Source organism: Sphaerodactylus townsendi, linkage group LG05 (genome assembly GCF_021028975.2).
Source record: "Sphaerodactylus townsendi isolate TG3544 linkage group LG05, MPM_Stown_v2.3, whole genome shotgun sequence".
In the NCBI taxonomy this organism is placed as follows: Eukaryota; Metazoa; Chordata; class Lepidosauria; order Squamata; family Sphaerodactylidae; genus Sphaerodactylus; species Sphaerodactylus townsendi.
The window spans coordinates 14,729,574-14,747,467 of NC_059429.1; the positions used below are offsets into that span (position 1 = coordinate 14,729,574).

Consider the following 17,894-nt stretch of genomic DNA (forward strand, 5'->3'; position numbering starts at 1 on the left):
CCCACACCTCTCCCCATGTCTGTCCAAGCAGGAACTCCCTGACTGATCTGTGTGTCTTTAGCCAAGAAGCAACCCCAGCTTATGGACATACTAGAGCCGTGGTGGCGAACCTTTGGCACTCCAGATGCTATGGACTACAATTCCCATCAGCCCCTGCCAGCATGGCCAATTGGTCTGATGGGAATTGTAGTCCATGAACATCCAGAGAGCCATAGGTTCACCACCACAGCAGTAGGGGTTTGAAGGGGTCTGGCCTGGCTTTAGGCCATTGGCCATGCTGGTAGGGGCTGATGGGAATTGTAGTCCATAACATCTGGAGTGCCAAAGGTTCCCCACCACTGTACTAGAGAGACTTCGCCCCCAGCATCAAACAAGACCAGGAACCTGAAAGTTGGTTGAGAACAAAGTTTTTATTGCTACAGCAGAGGAATTTGGGCCAGACAGTCTACAACAGTTACCCCACCCCCCACGTGCCTCACGGGGCCTGTTTCTTCTGCAGGCATGTGCTGAATTTTCAGGCCTGCCTCACCAAAAGGCTTGGTTTGAAGGCAGGCCATCATAAGGCAGAAGAAGCAGACTCCACGGGGAAGGAGGGCGGAGCAGATCATGGGCACTGTGCAGCTCAGGGTGAAGGAGGCCAGTCTACAGGTAAGCGGGTAGATCCTTCTCGACTACCTGCAGAAGAGAGAAAAGCAGTGAGATGCTCAAAATGAGGGGTGCTTGATAGACAACACATCAACAGCCAGTCCTGCGCAAGGGGCAGTGGGTTGTGTTCCTTTATGGTTGTGCTTCTCTCTCATGGGGAAGAGTGCGCCCTGATAGACAGAAATGGCCGCCCAGATTTCAAGAACCTAGGATAGTGATGGTGAACCTTTTGGAGACCGAGTGCCCAAACTGCGACCCAAAGCCCACTTATTTATCGCAAAGTGCCAACACGGCAATTTAACCTGAATACTGAGGTTTTAGTTTAGAAAAAATGGTTGGCTCCAAGGCGTGCATTACTCGGGAGTAAACTTGGTGGTAGAAGGTGGCATTGCTTTGAAGCAACCGTGCAACTCTTCGAATGGGTGAATCACGACCCTAGGAGGGTTTACTCAAAAGCAAGCCACGTTGCCAGCAACCGAGCATACTCCCAGGTAAAGGATCACGATTTAGTTCTTCGCATGAAAATCAGTGGGGTTTAACAGCACTTAACAAGGTTACTTATACTGCTTCCCCAAAACTAGGTCTTAGGTTTAATGCTAATAATCAAGCCCAGTGGTCCAGGCCAGCCTAGATGTGTGTGTGTGTGTGGGGGGGGAGCTATTTCCCCCTGACATGATAAACTCTGTTTGTGCATGCCCAAAGAAAGGGCTCTGAGTGCCACCTCTAGCACCTGTGCCATAGGTTCGCCATCACTGACCTAGGAGCATGCTCTGCCCAGAATTTTTGGCTAAAGTTAAGCTGACGGTTTCCCCCAAAGGGAGATTTAAAAGGACAAAGGAGCCAGAATGGTTCTGCTTGGGGTAAATTCCAGGAGGAAGTGTGGAGGCTGAGGCACGGCGAGGGAGCAGCTCAAACCTGCTGCCGCAATCAACAGGAGTCTGGGAGCACCTTCAAGACTCACACATTTCTTTATTCTGGTCTCAGCTTGATGTGGATGCCCATCCACCAAATGCAAGGGGCAAGTCATCACACAGCAGACATTTTATGTACATAAAGAAAATACGCTGTTCTTTTTTTCAGATAGAAAAACTTCTCAGGTGACTTGTGGAGGTCACTGAGATCCCTGGCGGTGAAGTGACAAGCAGCTTAATTCTATCTAGAGTTACTCTGGTTTAAGCCCTTTGGCTGCGCTGGGGTGTTAGACCGGGCTAACGGTTTGTAGGATTGCACTGAAGAGCATCTAGATCCGTGGTGGCGAACCTTTGGTACTCCAGATGTTATGGACTACAATTCTCATCAGCAGCTGCCAGCATGGCCAGGGGCTGATGGGAATTGTAGTCCATAACATCTGGAGTGCCAAAGGTTTGCCACCACGGATTTAGCGGGTTCTGTCTTTTAGCAAAAGAAGTGTGTGATCTCTTCACCCTCTATTCTTGTGGCAAAAGACAAGCACTGAGCAGGTAAGGTGTAACAGTTTCCACGGCAACAGACCCTGTCCAGGAGGAAGGGGGGAGAGAAAGAAGAGATGCCTGGAAGGCGAGGGCAGAAGGAACGTTTTTATCCCTTCCTTCCAACCAGCTCAATGCAGCCCACAGCCTACAAATATTTGGTCTCATGTTAAGGTTTATTCTACGGCAGATCAAAAAGACCGTCTTTTGGAAATCAACTTCATGACGGAAGCATTTGTGAGCTAACAGCCAACATCTGGGGAAGGGGCTTCTAATCCGCAAATGCTGCTGCCACAATAAACCACCTTTTTAAAAGACAAAAGCGATGCACAGAATCCTAAACTAATTGGCCTAAAAAGTGACCCCACATACATACCAGGAGAGGCAAAACAGTTCTCCTTGGCAGCAGGGCTGAAACTTGAGTTTGCTTTTTAAAAGAGCATTTCAAATAACCCTTCCCCACCCCCCAAAAAAACACAACAACAGGGAAGAAGCTCCCTGCCACTTACAAAAGGGTCGTCCATCGGACTGTACCTCTTGACCACCTGGCCTTCCTTGTTGATGAGGAACTGGAGAAAGGAGACAAGAGACAGTGAATCGAGAGAGCACGACAGCTTATTTTATTTATTTGTCAAATTTATAGGCCGTCTCACCCCCGAAGGGCTCGAGGCGGCTCACAATATAGCTGTTCTCAGTGACAGCAAATAAGTACAGAAATATAACTTAACCCCATTAAAACCTGTTAGCAGCAATTACTTTAAATAAGTACAAGTTAAAACAACAAAAGTTGTTAAAAACAGACGCCCGATCTAAAGGCCAGAGAGGGAGGGGGAAGGCAGGGCCCAGCCAGGATGGAAAAACAGGCAGCCTCAGTGGGGGGCGGTAGAACCGTGGCCAGCCCCCCCAAAAGCCCGGTGGAATAGCTCCGTCTTACAGGCCCTGTGGAACTCACCAAGGGCCCGCAGGGCCTGGACAGCTGGAGGTAGAGCATTCCACCAGGCAGGGGCCATAGCCCACGCAAGTGGGCAGACAAAACCTCTGACACTGGAACAAAAAAACTGCCCTTGCTTAAGCAGAGAGCCAGAGGTTTTTGGGGGGGGGGGGCGGGAGGCAGGAAAGCTTTGCTCTACTGTTTCTACAAAGTCTGTCAAAGGCAGGCATGTGTCTGGCGCATGAGGTTTATTTTGCATCCACTAAGTAAGGTATAGACCTAACCTCCACCCCCATTAGCAAACAGCAGGGCATACAACAGGGGCATGGCATGGCTTACTTAGGGCAGAGGACATACCCAAATTAGGAACTCCCAGCTCAGCCCTAACTACACTTCCCTGACTGTTGCAATGCAACTTCCACACAAGCAAAGCTGAACCAGGCGACTCTGGGGTTGGATCCAGCATGGCTCTTAGGATGCCAAAGCACACCGTCCCACTGGACTTGGTGTCTGAGCCAAAGCATGTCTTTCTCTGACTTCAGTTACTTAAGCATGGAGCAAATCTTCAAGCATCACTGAGGAGAGGGGTAGGAGGAATACCACTAACCCTAAGGTACCAGATCCTGTGGGACAGAATGCTGCTCCCCCACCCCCACTGGATGGAAGGCATCCAAGAAGAGCTGCTGGGTGGATCCCTGGTTTAATCCCATAGAACTCAAACAGTGTGAGCCCTGAGCTTCACAAAGCAGCAGTCTTTCAGAAAGCCACTGTCTCACCCTGAACCACAGGAAGCAAATTCAGGCACCGTTTCTGCGCTCAGGTTTTCCAAATAAAGGACTTAAGGGAGAGAGCCGGGGCAAGATGCATTCACCTTAGGATAAAAGCAGAACACTCACCTTGCTGAAGTTCCATTTAATGGCGCTAAGGGGAAAAAAACATGCTTTAAGTTTCAGATTTTCACACTGACACCATACGTAGCTCAGCTAAATTTCAAAAGCCTCCTCCACCCTCATTCCGGCAAGCCTTTGAGTCATGAGGATGGCAGCAGCAACAGAGACCAGTGCAGCCCTCGAAGGTTACACTTGAGGTCAGCCCTTGTGTAAGCTGGATCTGAAGGGGAAGCTCTAGGGCAGAAGCAGAGGGGCTGACAGTTAGGAAAAGCCAATTACTCAGGTTTCCAAAAGCCTTTAAAAGGGAAGTTCCCTCGTGTTCCAGGAGGCCTGGGACCCGATTACAACAAGGCTTCGATTGTGCAAATGCCGGGCCCCTCAGTTCTAAACTTCCGCTTGCAAAAGAGGCCCTGAGATGGAGTGGGGAGGAAAGGAGACTCTTCAGTCCTCGTTCTCAGGTGTCCTCAGGGGAGGTGGCAAGAAAACGAGCCCACATCTCCATGCCCCTGCTGCCTGAGAGCCAGTAGGCTAAGAGTGTCAGACTAGTGGTGTAGGAGGTTAAGAGCTCGTGTATCTAATCTGGAGGAACTGGGTTTGATTCCCCGCTCTGCCGCCTGAGCTGTGGAGGCTTCTCTGGGGAATTCAGATTAGCCTGGGCACTCCCACACACACCAGCTGGGTGACCTTGGGCTAGTCACAGCTTCTCGGAGCTCTCTCAGCCTCACCCACCTCACAGGGGGTTTGTTGTGAGGGGGGAAGGGCAAGGAGATTGTGAGCCCCTTTGAGTCACCTACAGGAGAGAAAGGGGGAATATAAATCCAAGCTCTTCTAGTACTGGGACGATGCAGGTTCAAATCCCCATGTATGCAACGGGAGCTTCCTGGGAGACCTAGGGTCAGTCACACACAGTTTAACCCACCTCGCAGGGTTGTTATGAAGATAACATGGAGAGGACAGTGATGTGAGCCACTGGGGAGAAAGGCAGGATATAAATGAAATTAATAAATAAACCGCGTGCCCTGCTAGACTCACTTCCCCAAGGTGCCTCTGCCCTTGGGCTGGTTCTTCATCCACTTCCAGAGAGGGTGGGCGTCTTCACCATTCACGTTGATTTTGCTGAACAGGTCAAACTTCACCCCGTAGCCTGCAGCAAAGCTTTTGATCTCCTCACTGTTGCCCGGCTCCTAAGAAAAGGCCGTGTCAAGAAAAAGCCACCGTCCGTGGACTCCCGCGACCTCCCCCCGGCCACGGGGCGGCATCACCCACCTGCTTGCCGAACTGGTTGCAAGGAAAGGCCAGGATGCGTAAACCCTTCTCAGCGTATCTACCGTACAAGTCGACAAACTGAGTGTAGTTTACGCCGGTCTTGCCTCATTTGGAGGCGACGTTGGTGATGATGCAGACGTGACCCCTGGGATGGGGAGGAAAAAAGCAGAGACGGGCAGAGGTCAGCTGATGGGATTACCAGAGATCGCTGCCTACTATTCTTTAGGGCAGGGGTGGCCAACCTATGGCACCCCAGATGTTCATGGACTACAATTCCCGTCAGCCCCTACCAGCATGGTCAACTGGCCATGCTGGTAGGAGCTGATGGGAATTGTAGTCCATGAACATCTGGAGTGCCATAGGTTGGCCACCCCTGCTTTAGGGTAGGGCTGCCCCATAGGTGGCCCCGGAGGTCACATCCAGCCCCTTGAGAGGGCTTATCAGGGCTGTGAGCCAGCTGAGGTACCCACCCACCAAGGTCCTCATCTGGCCTGGTGAGCTCACTGCAGACTCACCAGGCCTGGCACCCATCTCACTCCCAAACTGACCCAGTGGGCTCACCAGGCCAGGCTCCCACCCACCCACCCCATTCTCATTCTGGCCTGGAAAGCCCGCTGCAGGCTAGCCCAGGGGTCTGCAACCTGCGGCTCTCCAGATGTCCATGGCCAATTGGCCATGCTGGCAGGGGCTGATGGGAATTGTAGTCCATGAACATCTGGAGAGCCGCAGGTTGCAGACCCCTGGGCTAGCCAGTTCAAGCAACAAAGGGGAGCGTGCAAGCTAGCAACCACTCACCTAATGTAAGAACAAGGGAAGTCTTTTCATATTGTAAAGCACAAATCCAATAATATATTACCAAAAGCGAAAAGTGCCATCCAGTCATAGCTGACCTATAGTGATCCCACAAGGTTTTTAAGGTTGAGATGAGATAAGGTAGTTTGCCATCGCCTACTTGTGCGCAGTGACCCTGGCTGAACTTCCTTGGTAGTTTCTCATCTGAGTATTAACTAGGGCTGACTCTGCTTAGCTTCCAAGATCTGCTGAGATCGGGATAACCTGGGTCATCCAGGTCAGGACAAGAGACAGAGGTAGTTTGCCATCACCTGCCTCTGCATACCAACCCAGGACTTCCCATCCAGGTACTAACCAGGGCTGACCTTACTTAGTCTCCAAGATCAGATGAGATCAGGCTAGCCTGGACCATACGTTACCAATAACCAAAGACAAATATCTTGGACAACCTGATTCAAGGGCAACTGACCCCAATCACAGTATTTAGTGAACTCCACTCTTACCCAGAGGCGGAGCTACAAGGGGACCAGGGGGTGCGCGCCTGGGGAGCAGCAAAAATTTCAGGTTTGTTTTTTGTATTTTTTAGTGTTTTTCTATTTTTGGCCTGCAGGTGGCACAGTTTTAGGCTAGCAGCACCAAAATTTCAGGGAGTTTTCAGGGGACTATCCTGATGATACCACCCAAGTTAGGTGAGGTTTGGTTCAGGGGGTCCAAAGGTATGGACTCCCAAAGTGGGTGCCCCATCCCACATTGTTTCCAATGGGAGCTAATAGGAGATGGGGGGTACACTTTTGAGAGTCCATAACTTTGGACCCGCTGAACCAAACTTCACCAAACTTGGCTGGTATCATCAGGATAGTCTCCTAAAGATACCCTGAAATTTTGATGCTGCTAGCCTAAAAACTGTGCCCCCTGAAGTCTGAAAACTGAAAAAAAACTTAAAAATACAAAAAACAAATCAACGGGGGGGGGGGGAGCAAAACTCAGATTTTGCACCGGGCTCCATTTTCTCTAGCTACGCCTCTGCTCTTACCCCACACCCCAGGACAGAACCACAAATTGTCTGCAAGGGAAATGTTTCCACTACTGCATTAGATCCTTAACTTCTTCCAGGCAAAACCTCTGCATGCGAGAGCGTCCTCTTCCCACCTCTGCTCTTGGAGCAGACATACCTGTATTTTTCCAGCGAAACATCATGGCCATCAATATCTGTGGCATGGAAGTCATAGATGGACTTGGCAGATTCCCAGTCAACCTCTTGGGCACACTAGGAGAGGAGAAGGAGCAAAAAAAGAGAAGAGATCAGCCTGCTCTGCATTAAAATATTCTCTGTTCAACCTAACAGCTACCTAAACAAAGTACACTAGGCAACGCACCAATTTGCAGACTGAAGGGCCTGCCCTTGAGCAACCGGCTGCACAGTGAAAGAGTCGAACCACGCCCCAGTGTCAGCGAAAGCCCTTCTTTGTAGATAAGTTCAGCTACTCAGAAGGATCTGTTCCAAGGCATGAAACACAAGAGCTCCTGGACAGGACTCAGCAAATGCTGGATGGAAGGATTGATTCCAGCCCTTTCCCCTTTCCCAAGGGGCACAGCCTCCTCCAAGAGGGCATCAATAGCGGATAGGGAAGGGAATGTCCTGTAGGGTCCCATTTTATGACTCTACGAGCAAGCCTGGAATGTTTATTCCATTCATCTAAACCCCACCTTTCTCCCCACTGGAGACCCAAGTTGCCCTACCTCACTCTCCTCCACTGTATCCTCACAACAACCCTGTGAGGTAGATTAAGCTGAGAGTGTGCGATTAGCCCAAGGCCACACAGTGTGCTTCCATGGCAGAGTGTGGACTCTAACCTGGATTTCCCAGGTCCTAATTTTTGTAACAGCTACACCACACTGGCTCTCTCAGCTTTAGGATTAGAATCTTAGCCCACAGATACTTGGATGCAGGAACATGCTAAGCCAGGGGTGTCCAACTCTGGCACTTCAGATGTTCATGGACTACAATTCCCATCAGCCCCTGCTGGCATGGCCCCCTCCCCTAGTTCAAGAGGACACAGACTAAAGCAGAAGAGGCTATTGGGAGCATGCAGTAGCAAGGAGTATTTCATAGCAGAATGAAGGAGACTGTGCCCAAGAGGCATCCGTGCAGGCTGGTATCCACAATGGGCCAGGCAGAGTCCCCGCAATGCATATGGATAGTCAGCAGTCTGCTCCATACCTGGGAGTAGAGTTGTTTTTTAAACCCTGTTTTTCTCTACCACAAGGAGTCTCGAAGCATCTTACAAACTCCTTCCCTTCCTCTCCCTACAACACCTTATGAGCCAGAGTGCAGGGTGGGGGTGTGTGTGGGAGGGCTGAAAGCAGAGGTGGGATCCAGCAGGTTCTCACAGGTTACCGAGAGTAGGTTACTATGTGCCGAGAGGGGGCTACTAATTGGTGATTTTGCCACGTGATTTTTGCCTTAGTTACGCCCCTCCTCTCAGCAGTAGCGCGCAGAACTTGAAGCAGTCTAGCAGGAGGTGCACCGGCGTGCATGGCAGCCTGCGCGCATTCGTTTCCCGCCCAAGGACCGGCGCAGCAGCTGCATCCTTGCCACAGCCCCGCCCAAGAACGCCACGCCCCCAGAATACACGGTCACGCCCCCGTGTCCCACCCAGCCCCATTGGCACTACGCCACAGTTTGAATCCCACCATGGGAACCTGTTACTAACATTTTTTGATCCCACCACTGACTGAAAGAGTTCTGAGAGAACTGCCACTAGTCCAAGATCACTCAGCAGTCTTCATGTGAATGAGCAAGGAATCAAACACAGTTCTCCAGATTGGAGTCCACTGTTTTTAACAGCTATGCCATGCTGGAGATTCTCATGAACGCGACGCTGGGACTCCCCTCATGCTCCAGATCCCTTGCTGGGGAAGCTGGGCCCGCGTGAACCAGACATGCCAATAAAACACGCCTTGCGTGAGAGTGAAAAACTGTGTCCCCCCCTTGCCCCTCACTTTACAGCACCGGCAACTTCAAGCAGCTAATAAAAGTAATCCCAATTGCTTGTTCTCTGACCTATCATTAGAGCTGCATCATCCTGTAATCATAAGCCCCTTATCCTACCCAGCCTAGGGTAGTCACATCCCTGATGCCGGTTTACAATACCGTTCTGGAGGCATAAGACGCTGAGTCACCCCTTGACGCCCAAAAGCCTTGAATCCTACCCCTTTCCCCCCCCCTCCCACACATGCAGAAAATGCCTCCTGCAGGTCAATTTAAGCAAAGCTCTGGATTATGCAATCGCAGTCATTTGCGCAAAGGAAAGGATCAGAGAGGATTTTGCCCAGAAGGGAGAATGTTTTGCTTTGCTTTCACCTTGCAGTAACCTTTCTTCTAGTTTCTCCTTATCAGCCAAGTTAATCTGTTCAAGAGCCCCAAAAAAACAGTTTTCGGTCTTTGGCTGCCTCCCTCCTGCCTCCGCAAATGCATGCCAGCAAACGGCAGCAATGAAAACAGTCAGCTGCTTCCAACTTTCCCCATTGGTCACTTTGACAGCGCAGCTAGTGTTTGGGTTTAGCCCAGACAAAAGAGGCTCAGAGGCAGCAGAGGGACTTGTGCGCATGCACACACACACCTGCCAGAAAATCCCTTAAGTCGCCAGCTTATGACAATTCTGTAGGGTTTTCAAGAGAGGAGACATGCAGGAGAAGAGAACCATGGAAGCTGCCCTGAGCATCTTCAAAGAAGGGCAAAGTAACAGAGTGATAGGCAGAGCATGCATGGTACCCTATGACAGGTGCCTTTGTGACAGCGGGACTCATACCGCAGACTGCAGAGAACAATATTTAATCACGATCAGCCTAGCAATGAGGCCTGCATCTCAGAAGCTTTCCTGTTCCTCCAGCAGCAGCTGTTTCAAGAAGGGATCCAACCATCAGCCGTGGCTTCCTTCCTGTGCCCACTACCCTGAAACATGGAACCGGTGTCTGGCTCCAAAATGCCAAGAGTGTCAAAGAGCCATATGGGGCCCCTGAGCAAATACATCACTGCTTTAGTGTGAGTTAGCCAGGTTAGTCAGTGCACGCTCAAAGACTCAAGGAAGCCTCCAAACATGAATTTCCTTTAACAGTGGCACTGTTTTGATATTTAATTTGGTGCATTATTGGCATCCTCCTTTGAAGGAGCAAAAGGTGAGGACGCAGCGCGAGAACAAGAGTAGTGTTGTGGCTGACTCTAATATGGAGAATCAGCTTTGATTCCCTACTTCTTCACACGAGTGGTAGACTTTTATCTGGTGAACTGGATTTGTTTTCCTCACTCCTCCACATGAAGCCACCTGGGGCTAGTCAGTTTTCAGAACTCTCTCAGCCCCACCTACCTCACAAGGTGACTATTGTGGGGAAAGGAAGGGAAAAGAGTTTGTAAGCCACTTCGAGACGCCTTACGGGAGAGAAAAGTGGGGTGTAAATCCAAACTCTTCTCCTCCTCTTCTCTGTTTTTCCTTACAGTTACAGCCAAGAAGCATCCATCCTGCAAGTCCTGTGTTTGGGCCTCACCTCACTGGAAAAGCCACTGCCATCCACCATTCATAGAGGAAAGTACTGATCTACCAGTTGTATAGTGATTTGGTGTCACTTACAAGCACTGCAACCACCACAACACATTTCAGATCACTTTCCACCAGCCAAAATAATACTGATCAGATACCTTGGATACACAGAACAGGGTAAGCAAAGCAGTTTATCATTCCTCCCATTTACTTTTCCCCAGGGAGTGACTAAGCAGCTGCCATCAATACAAAGGCTCAGATGCAAAAGGAGGTTCTTTGTACTAGCGACTCTGCAGTGCAACTAGTTGCTGCCTACACAAGATGTTTTTTGCGCTGTGGAGAAAGGGGAGGGAGCAGAGAACCCAGGAACACACAAGTCAGCACCAGATGTTACCAGAGGGCATCATTTTATTGTACTAAAGAGTTTATCAACACCCCATCTACAAAAACAGGCAGTTCCATTGTGAGTAAATAAAAACACATCAAAGTTAAAACCAATAAACCCAAATTGCCCATACAAGCTTAAATGAAGGATAGAGCACAGCTTAATATCCCTCACAATAGTTGTAGGCTCAGCAAATGTAAGTCACCCTGGGGTCCTGAGAAGAAGCATGGGATAAAAATGTACAGAGAATCGTAACAAAACCTGGCTACCCAGTAAGGAAGCCCCTGGAGAAATACTGTCAATGAAGGAATCTAGGAAAGTCATGGAGGGGTGAAAATGTAGTGTTAAGAAAATTCCTGAATATTTTGAAGGTGGAACCGAGGGAGGATAGGGCTTGTAGAAAGGAGATAAAAGTCCACCACTTCTGTGAAGGAGTAGATAAAAATCCACCAGATAAAAGTCCACCACTCCTGTGAAGGAGTAGGGAATCAAAGTCGGTCCTCCATATTAGAGTCAGCCACTCTTAACCACAACACTACTCTGGTTCTCACCGCTGCGTCTAGCACCTTTTGCTCCTTCAAAGAAGGATGGCAATAATGCATCAAATTAAATACAAAAAGAGGTTTTACGTAGTTTTGCTGACATCTTGTCGATAACTGGTTTTAATGTTTGCACCAGAGGTGGGATCCAACCAGTTACTATTTTTTTCTGAGTGCCGAGAAAGGGTTACTAAAGCAACCTCCCTGCCCAATAGGGACTGGAGGTGCGTGCGTGCGGCGGCGCCACTGTTTGAATCCCACCACCATCGGAACCTGTTATTCAAATTTTTGGATCCCACCACTGGTTTACACCTTTTATATTGCTTTCATATTATTGTATTGTTTTGCTATATGTATATATGTAAGCCGCCTCAAGTCCCCTGGGAGATTGGCGGGGTAGAAATATGACAGATAAATAAAAATAAACTGAGTAGAGCTTATTGCCCCAGAGACCACAGCCATTTTCTCCAGTGTAACTGAGCTCTACTGTCTGGAGACCAGCTGTTATTTCTGGAGCTCTCCAGGCCCCACTTGGAGGCTGGCAACCCCCAAAAGGAACATTGGTAGGATATAATGCTACTCAGCCGAGCTACTAAGGCAGGGGTGTTCAATTGTGGCCCTCCATCTGTTCATGGACTACGATTCCCATCAGCCCCTGCATGCATGGCCAGTCGTAGTCCATGAACATCTGGAGGGCCACAGTTGGGGCCCCCTGCTTTAAAGCCCCTATCAGAAGATTATACAGTCTGGCCATAGAGAGGATGACGACCAGAGCGGCACCCCCGAAAGGCCTGGTCCGCCTCCGCCAAGCCCTCACTCACCATGGTCCGCGACAGGCCTCGCGCCGACAACACCCCACACAGCAACGTCCTCCGCACTAAACAACCAAAGCTCATTGCGCTAATCCGCCTCCTCAGACCCCTCCTTTATGCGCTTGCCCTCCGCCCAGCAGCCAATCAGAAGCCGCTCATGCCTTCCCGCCTCTTTCGCCACCAATCAAAGCCACGCCTCCTGCCTTTTAACCCAGTCGCTGAGTCCGATTAAGCGGGGGTGAGTTGGGCAACCTGACGCATCAAGTCCCGCCCCCTCTGGTCTTTGCAAAAGGACGCACGCTGAGAGGCTGTCCGGACTGAGTGGCCGGTGGATTAGCCAATCGAACGGCGCTTCATCTCTGGAGTGGTAACCTTGGTGACAGAAGTATCTGGCATCCTTAGATGGTCCAGAAAGGTGCCAGGTCGCAGTGAGAAATGGAGGATGGATAAAACAGGGCATGTCATAGCCACCCCCCCACCCCCCACCCCCCACCCCCATTACATGATGCATCTGTATTGGTTCCAATCAAACTATTACAAACGTAGCAAATTTTTGAAAGCTCCAAAATGCTTCAGCAGGGCTGGGTCCAGGCACCCCTAACTCCTTCCTGCCTGCCCACCTGCATGATCCTAGCCCACCTTTATGAATTTTCCCTCTCAACTTACAGCCTCCCCTTCCATTCACAGCCACCTGCACTGCCCACAGCCCTCTGCCTGATGGTACTGAGTGGTATCTGCCTGCTGTCTCAGAAGGAAACTATATTGTAACCTTCTCTTTCCTCCCAACCCCAATAAGCAATGATGTGATCTCGGCACAGACCACTGTCTCAATCCTCCTGCCAGATCTTCTGTTATTAGCCTCTTCTCCTGAAGCCCTGACTGAGCTTTCCTAGCATGTGACAATATAAAACAACGCAGGGCATACAGGTATTCACTTAGCTGCAATAAATTAAGATTTTAAGTTCAGATCTCAGGTCCAGTGTGGGGATCCAGAGAGTCAACAACTGCATGGTCATCCCAGGTTACAACCAAGCCATTAGGGTTGGCAAAAGCCTTAGATGCAGAGAGGAGGGGGTTAACATCTCTTTTCGTCCACCCTCCTCTTGATCAAATGTTGTCCCTGACCTCTCACACCTGTTACTGTTTGCCTGATGGCTTAGCTAGTTTGGCCCAGGTGCTGCTGACCACTCCTTAAAGGGGCTGCTCCTACAGATGTTATGCATTGCTTGTCCTGGCAGGTTCTTAAACGACCCACAGTGATATATAGGAGCCACGTATCTCTTTGCCTGGTGATCCTGGTACTCTTGATGTTGGAGTGGCCATAGGGATAATTGGCAGCCCAAAATCCGTATTTAACATGCGCGCATTTCATGTTGGGGACATGTCACTTCAGAGTGTTACCCGCTGCCAGTGTAACAATCAATGCTGCTGAACTGAAGCAGTACGAACCGGGCAGCAGCAAAACCCGGCCCGGCAAGAAGAGAGGGATTCCCAATGGAAATAAGGACAGACACGAGAATCTTGAAGCAGGAACACTTTACTAAAAACGAACACCCCAAACAAGGCACATGCAACACCAGGAGAAAAATTCAAACATATAGGAGGGTAAATAATAAAAAGTCCTATTTTCTCATTGGTGGAAGGCAAATCCAGGGTGGAGCAGGGGTCTTCTCTGCTGTGGGTGATCTCAATCCCATCAGGAGACAAAAGGGTGGTAGCCACTGCTAAAGGTGTTCTTCCTGGGTGCGGTTGGAAGAAACAGTCCCAAGTCCTGCACCCTTTTGTGATGTTTCATGAGTCTTTTATGTTCCAACTGCAGGAACATTAATGGGTGGGGTGGGAGTGGTGGAGATTCGTGAGTCAAACCTGGATGCCTCCAACAGACACCCTTGGACCTTATTGGTTTAATCCAACGATGGCGAACCTTTTTGAGACCGAGTGCCCAAATTGCAACCTAAACCCCACTTATTTATCGCAAAGTGCCAACCCGGCAATTTAACCTGAATGCTGAGGTTTCAGTTTAGAAAAAAACTGGTTGGCTCCCTCTTCCTCTGCCCCACTCGCTAGAGCAGGGGCCAGCCTGCTCTAGCCTCCAGCAAGTCCCACGCGCACCGCTCTGTGCCTCTCTAGCATCTCTGCCTCCTCTGCGCCCCCCCCCCCCGGGCAACAGCCCCCCAGAGCACAGGCACCAGGCCCGCCAGCCGAGTCCTCCCTGCTCACCGCGGTGAGCACACGTCGTGCTCAGTGGCCCAGGACAGCCTAGATATGTGTGTGGGGGGGTGGGGGGGTGGGTGATTTTCCGTCCCCCACATGACAAACTCTGTGTGTGCGTGCCCACAGGAGGGCTCCGAGTGCCACCTCTGGCACCCATGTCATAGGTTCGCCATCACTGGTTTAATCCCATCAGGAGACAAAAGGGTGGTAGTCACTGCTAAAGGTGTTCTTCCTGGGTGCGGTTGGTAAAAACAGTCACAAGTCCTGCACCCTTTTGTGATGTTTCATGAGTCTTTTATGTTCCAACTGCAGGAACATTAAAGTGGGGTGGGGTGGGGTTGTACCTTCGTGAGTCAAACCTGGATGCCTCCAACAGTCACGTACACAATGGGGACCTTAAGAAATAAAAACCTAACAAAACTACCTAAGCCAGTGGTTCTCAACCTGTGGGTCGCGACCCCTTTGGGGGTCGAACAACCCTTTCACAGGGGTCGCCTAAGACCGATCAGCATCCAGATTAAGTTCCCATGGTACAGATATTTTAATGTTGAGGGTCACCACAACATGAGGAACTATATTAAAGGGTCACGGCATTAGGAAGGTTGAGAACCACTGACCTAAGCAAATATGGCAAAATAAACATAAGATAATAAAATAAATAAGAATTAATAAAATAAAATTGAGCTTCTTTCATTTTATTGTGGGTATCAAGAGCACCTGGCATAAGAACTGAACTTTGGACAAGGAAACTGACTGTATCTTCTTGGGGGGGGTGAGATATATGGTAGTCCATGATAGAGCAAAAAATATGTGCAGCAGAGTTGCTTAAGAAAGATACTTCTTTATAGAGTTTAAAAATAACGCAGGCTACATAGAAACATATTTACAAAACAAGAAATCAAAACATAAGTGCTCAGGCACTGGCAAGGAAAAAACAGACTTACATGTATACAAACCATGAAAACAAGCCAAATTGTGTGTAACGTATATGACAGAGGAACAAAACAGCGCATCACACACCTCCCTCTTCAGTGTTTCATGTATACAAAGCATGTAATGGCAGATACCGTGTTTCCCCGAATATAAGACAGTGTCTTATATTAATTTTTGCTCCCAAAGATGTGCTATGTCTTATTTTCAGGGGATGTCTTATTTTTCCTGTGTTCTGTTCGACGGGCATGCTTCCAAACAAAAACTTTGCTATGTCTTACTTTCGGGGGCTGCCTTATATTTCGCACTTCAGCAAAACCTCTACTATGTCTTATTTTTCGGGGATGTCTTATATTAGGGGAAACAGGGTAGCATATCATAACAACACAGCAATGCTGCAAATAGGAGATAGCAGGCAGCATGTGCAGCAACAGCATCACAAAGAGACAACACACACACAAGCGTGCATATGAATAGAGGAGAGAGAGAGCATAGAAGCTACACCACTGATAAGCAGTTGGTGAAGGTCATCCTTATTAACCAGCTGCACAGCATTAACTTACAACTAAACCCAATGGTGCATCTGACTTTGCTCCTACAAACACTTAACACATATTGTTTTAGGGTGCAGAGGGCATATAGCTTTTCCAGTTCTTTATTCAAATCTTCACAATACAGGCTTTTGGGAGGTAACACAACTAGAAGCTCATGGTGCCACAGTCTCTGGAGTGGGGGCACATGTGATTCTAGGAGGTCCAAATATTGTTTTGGGGTGCAGCTTCCCGTTGGTGTCAAGAAACGGAATCTCTTCATGCAGTGTCTCATTTTTTCCAGACACTGGTTCAGGCTTCAGGCCTACCAGGGAAAGGAACTTCCACCCCGAATCGCTAGTCATGGTGGAAAAGCAATCGAAGTATCATATGTCCCCTTGGAGGCAGAGTCCCCTGAATGTGGGGAGTGTATGATTTGTGGTGATCCAAACCATTGTTTGGGATTCCAAGTTTTTAAATTATCCTCAATATTTGTGATTGGAATCACCAATAAGAAGCTTCAGTTTTGCAAAGAGAAGAGACACTTTCTGTATAGAGTCAGCTTGTATATGGTTTCTCTCCTAGGGAACAGGCTGTTTGAGAAAGCAGGAGAGACTATCTCATGTGCCAAACGGACTAGTTCCTTAATTTGTTATTTACCCCACCTTGCTGCACTTTTGTTCACCTGATCTCTCTCATCATAAGAACATAAGAACATAAGAACAAGCCAGCTGGATCAGACCAGAGTTCATCTAGTCCAGCTCTCTGCTACTCGCAGTGGCCCACTAGGTGCCTTTGGGAGCTCACCTGCAGGATGTGAAAGCAATGGCCTTCTGCGGCTGTTGCTCCCGAGCACCTGGACTGTTAAGGCATTTGCAATCTCAGATCAAAGAGGATCAAGATTGGTAGCCATCCATTAGGTGTAACTACCTTTGCAATTCAAGCTCCTTCCCCAATGAAAAAAGTCAGACCCAGTTTATGATGCTAGTCCTTTCTTTGCTCAGTTCCCTATCCCCCTTCATCTCTTGTAATTTTCTCTGTCAAAATAAAGGAAGCGGACTTCTCTCTCTTTCTATTGTATCTGAAGAAGTGAATCCTGACTCACAAAAGCTCAGACTGGAACAAAGGTTGTTAGTCATGAGGATGCCAGTGGACTTCTGCTTTGTTTTTTCCTTACAGCATAATGTGAGGGAGATATTTAAATAAATAACTTTAATCTCTGTGTGTTTCTTTCAAATGAGGCCAAGAAGTAGTTATCCTTTCTCTCCTCATCCTATCTCTGCTGGTCAAGGCCAAACACCATATTGGGTAATTTACTCTCACAAACATGCATTGTGGTCCTGGAGATGAGCTGTTCTACCACATGGTCACTCCCTTGACAAATATCGCCTTTGTCCCTTCTTATTTTTAATTGCAGTTGGCGTAAGGGTGGGAGTGCAGGAAGAGAAAGCCACAATGAATCTTTCTCCCTTCCCTAAACTTTCTCAGAGAGAGAAACCAATGAATCAGGAAACCATTTCCCATTTCTAAATTCCCATTGTTGGGGAAATGAACCCGAGAATATAGCCAAAGTGTCGGTGTGGTTCTAGAAGAATAGTTCATTGCCAGCAGAGAAAAGGGAACTAATGTCCAAAGTTATTTATTTTTTATTTATTTATTGTTTCGATTTATAAACCGCCCCATCCCCTGGGGGCTCTGCATTCCTCAAATGCTGAATGCAACCCAGTTTCTTTTTAAACAGTATTAAAGCAGACACACTTAATTCCATACCTAGTTAAAAATGACCTTATAACCAGTCTACGTGCAACTCTTAATCCAGATTTTTATCTACACTACCTTCCTGGAGTTTTCCTTACCCATGTTTCTATTCTCATTCTACTTGTCTCTTTTCCCCACTGTGTGCAGTTCTGTACTTATTTTTGCCTTATGAAAGGAATCTTAATTGTACTTTGTAATTGTACTTTGTCCCCATTA

General features: G+C 48.7%; 1 protein-coding gene across 1 annotated transcript; it reads right to left on the minus strand.

Annotated features, from left to right (window-relative positions):
• Positions 1-391: 391 nt before the first annotated feature.
• Positions 392-12,393, minus strand: GPX4 (glutathione peroxidase 4). The gene is made up of 7 exons (XM_048498833.1): positions 12,256-12,393; positions 7,145-7,239; positions 5,181-5,325; positions 4,947-5,098; positions 3,921-3,945; positions 2,603-2,662; positions 392-675 (listed from the first exon to the last, which is right to left on the minus strand). Exons 1-7 carry the CDS (start codon positions 12,328-12,330, stop codon positions 643-645), a joined length of 585 nt encoding a protein of 194 aa, XP_048354790.1. The 5' UTR covers positions 12,331-12,393; the 3' UTR covers positions 392-642.
• Between the last annotated feature and the right edge of the window lie 5,501 nt (positions 12,394-17,894).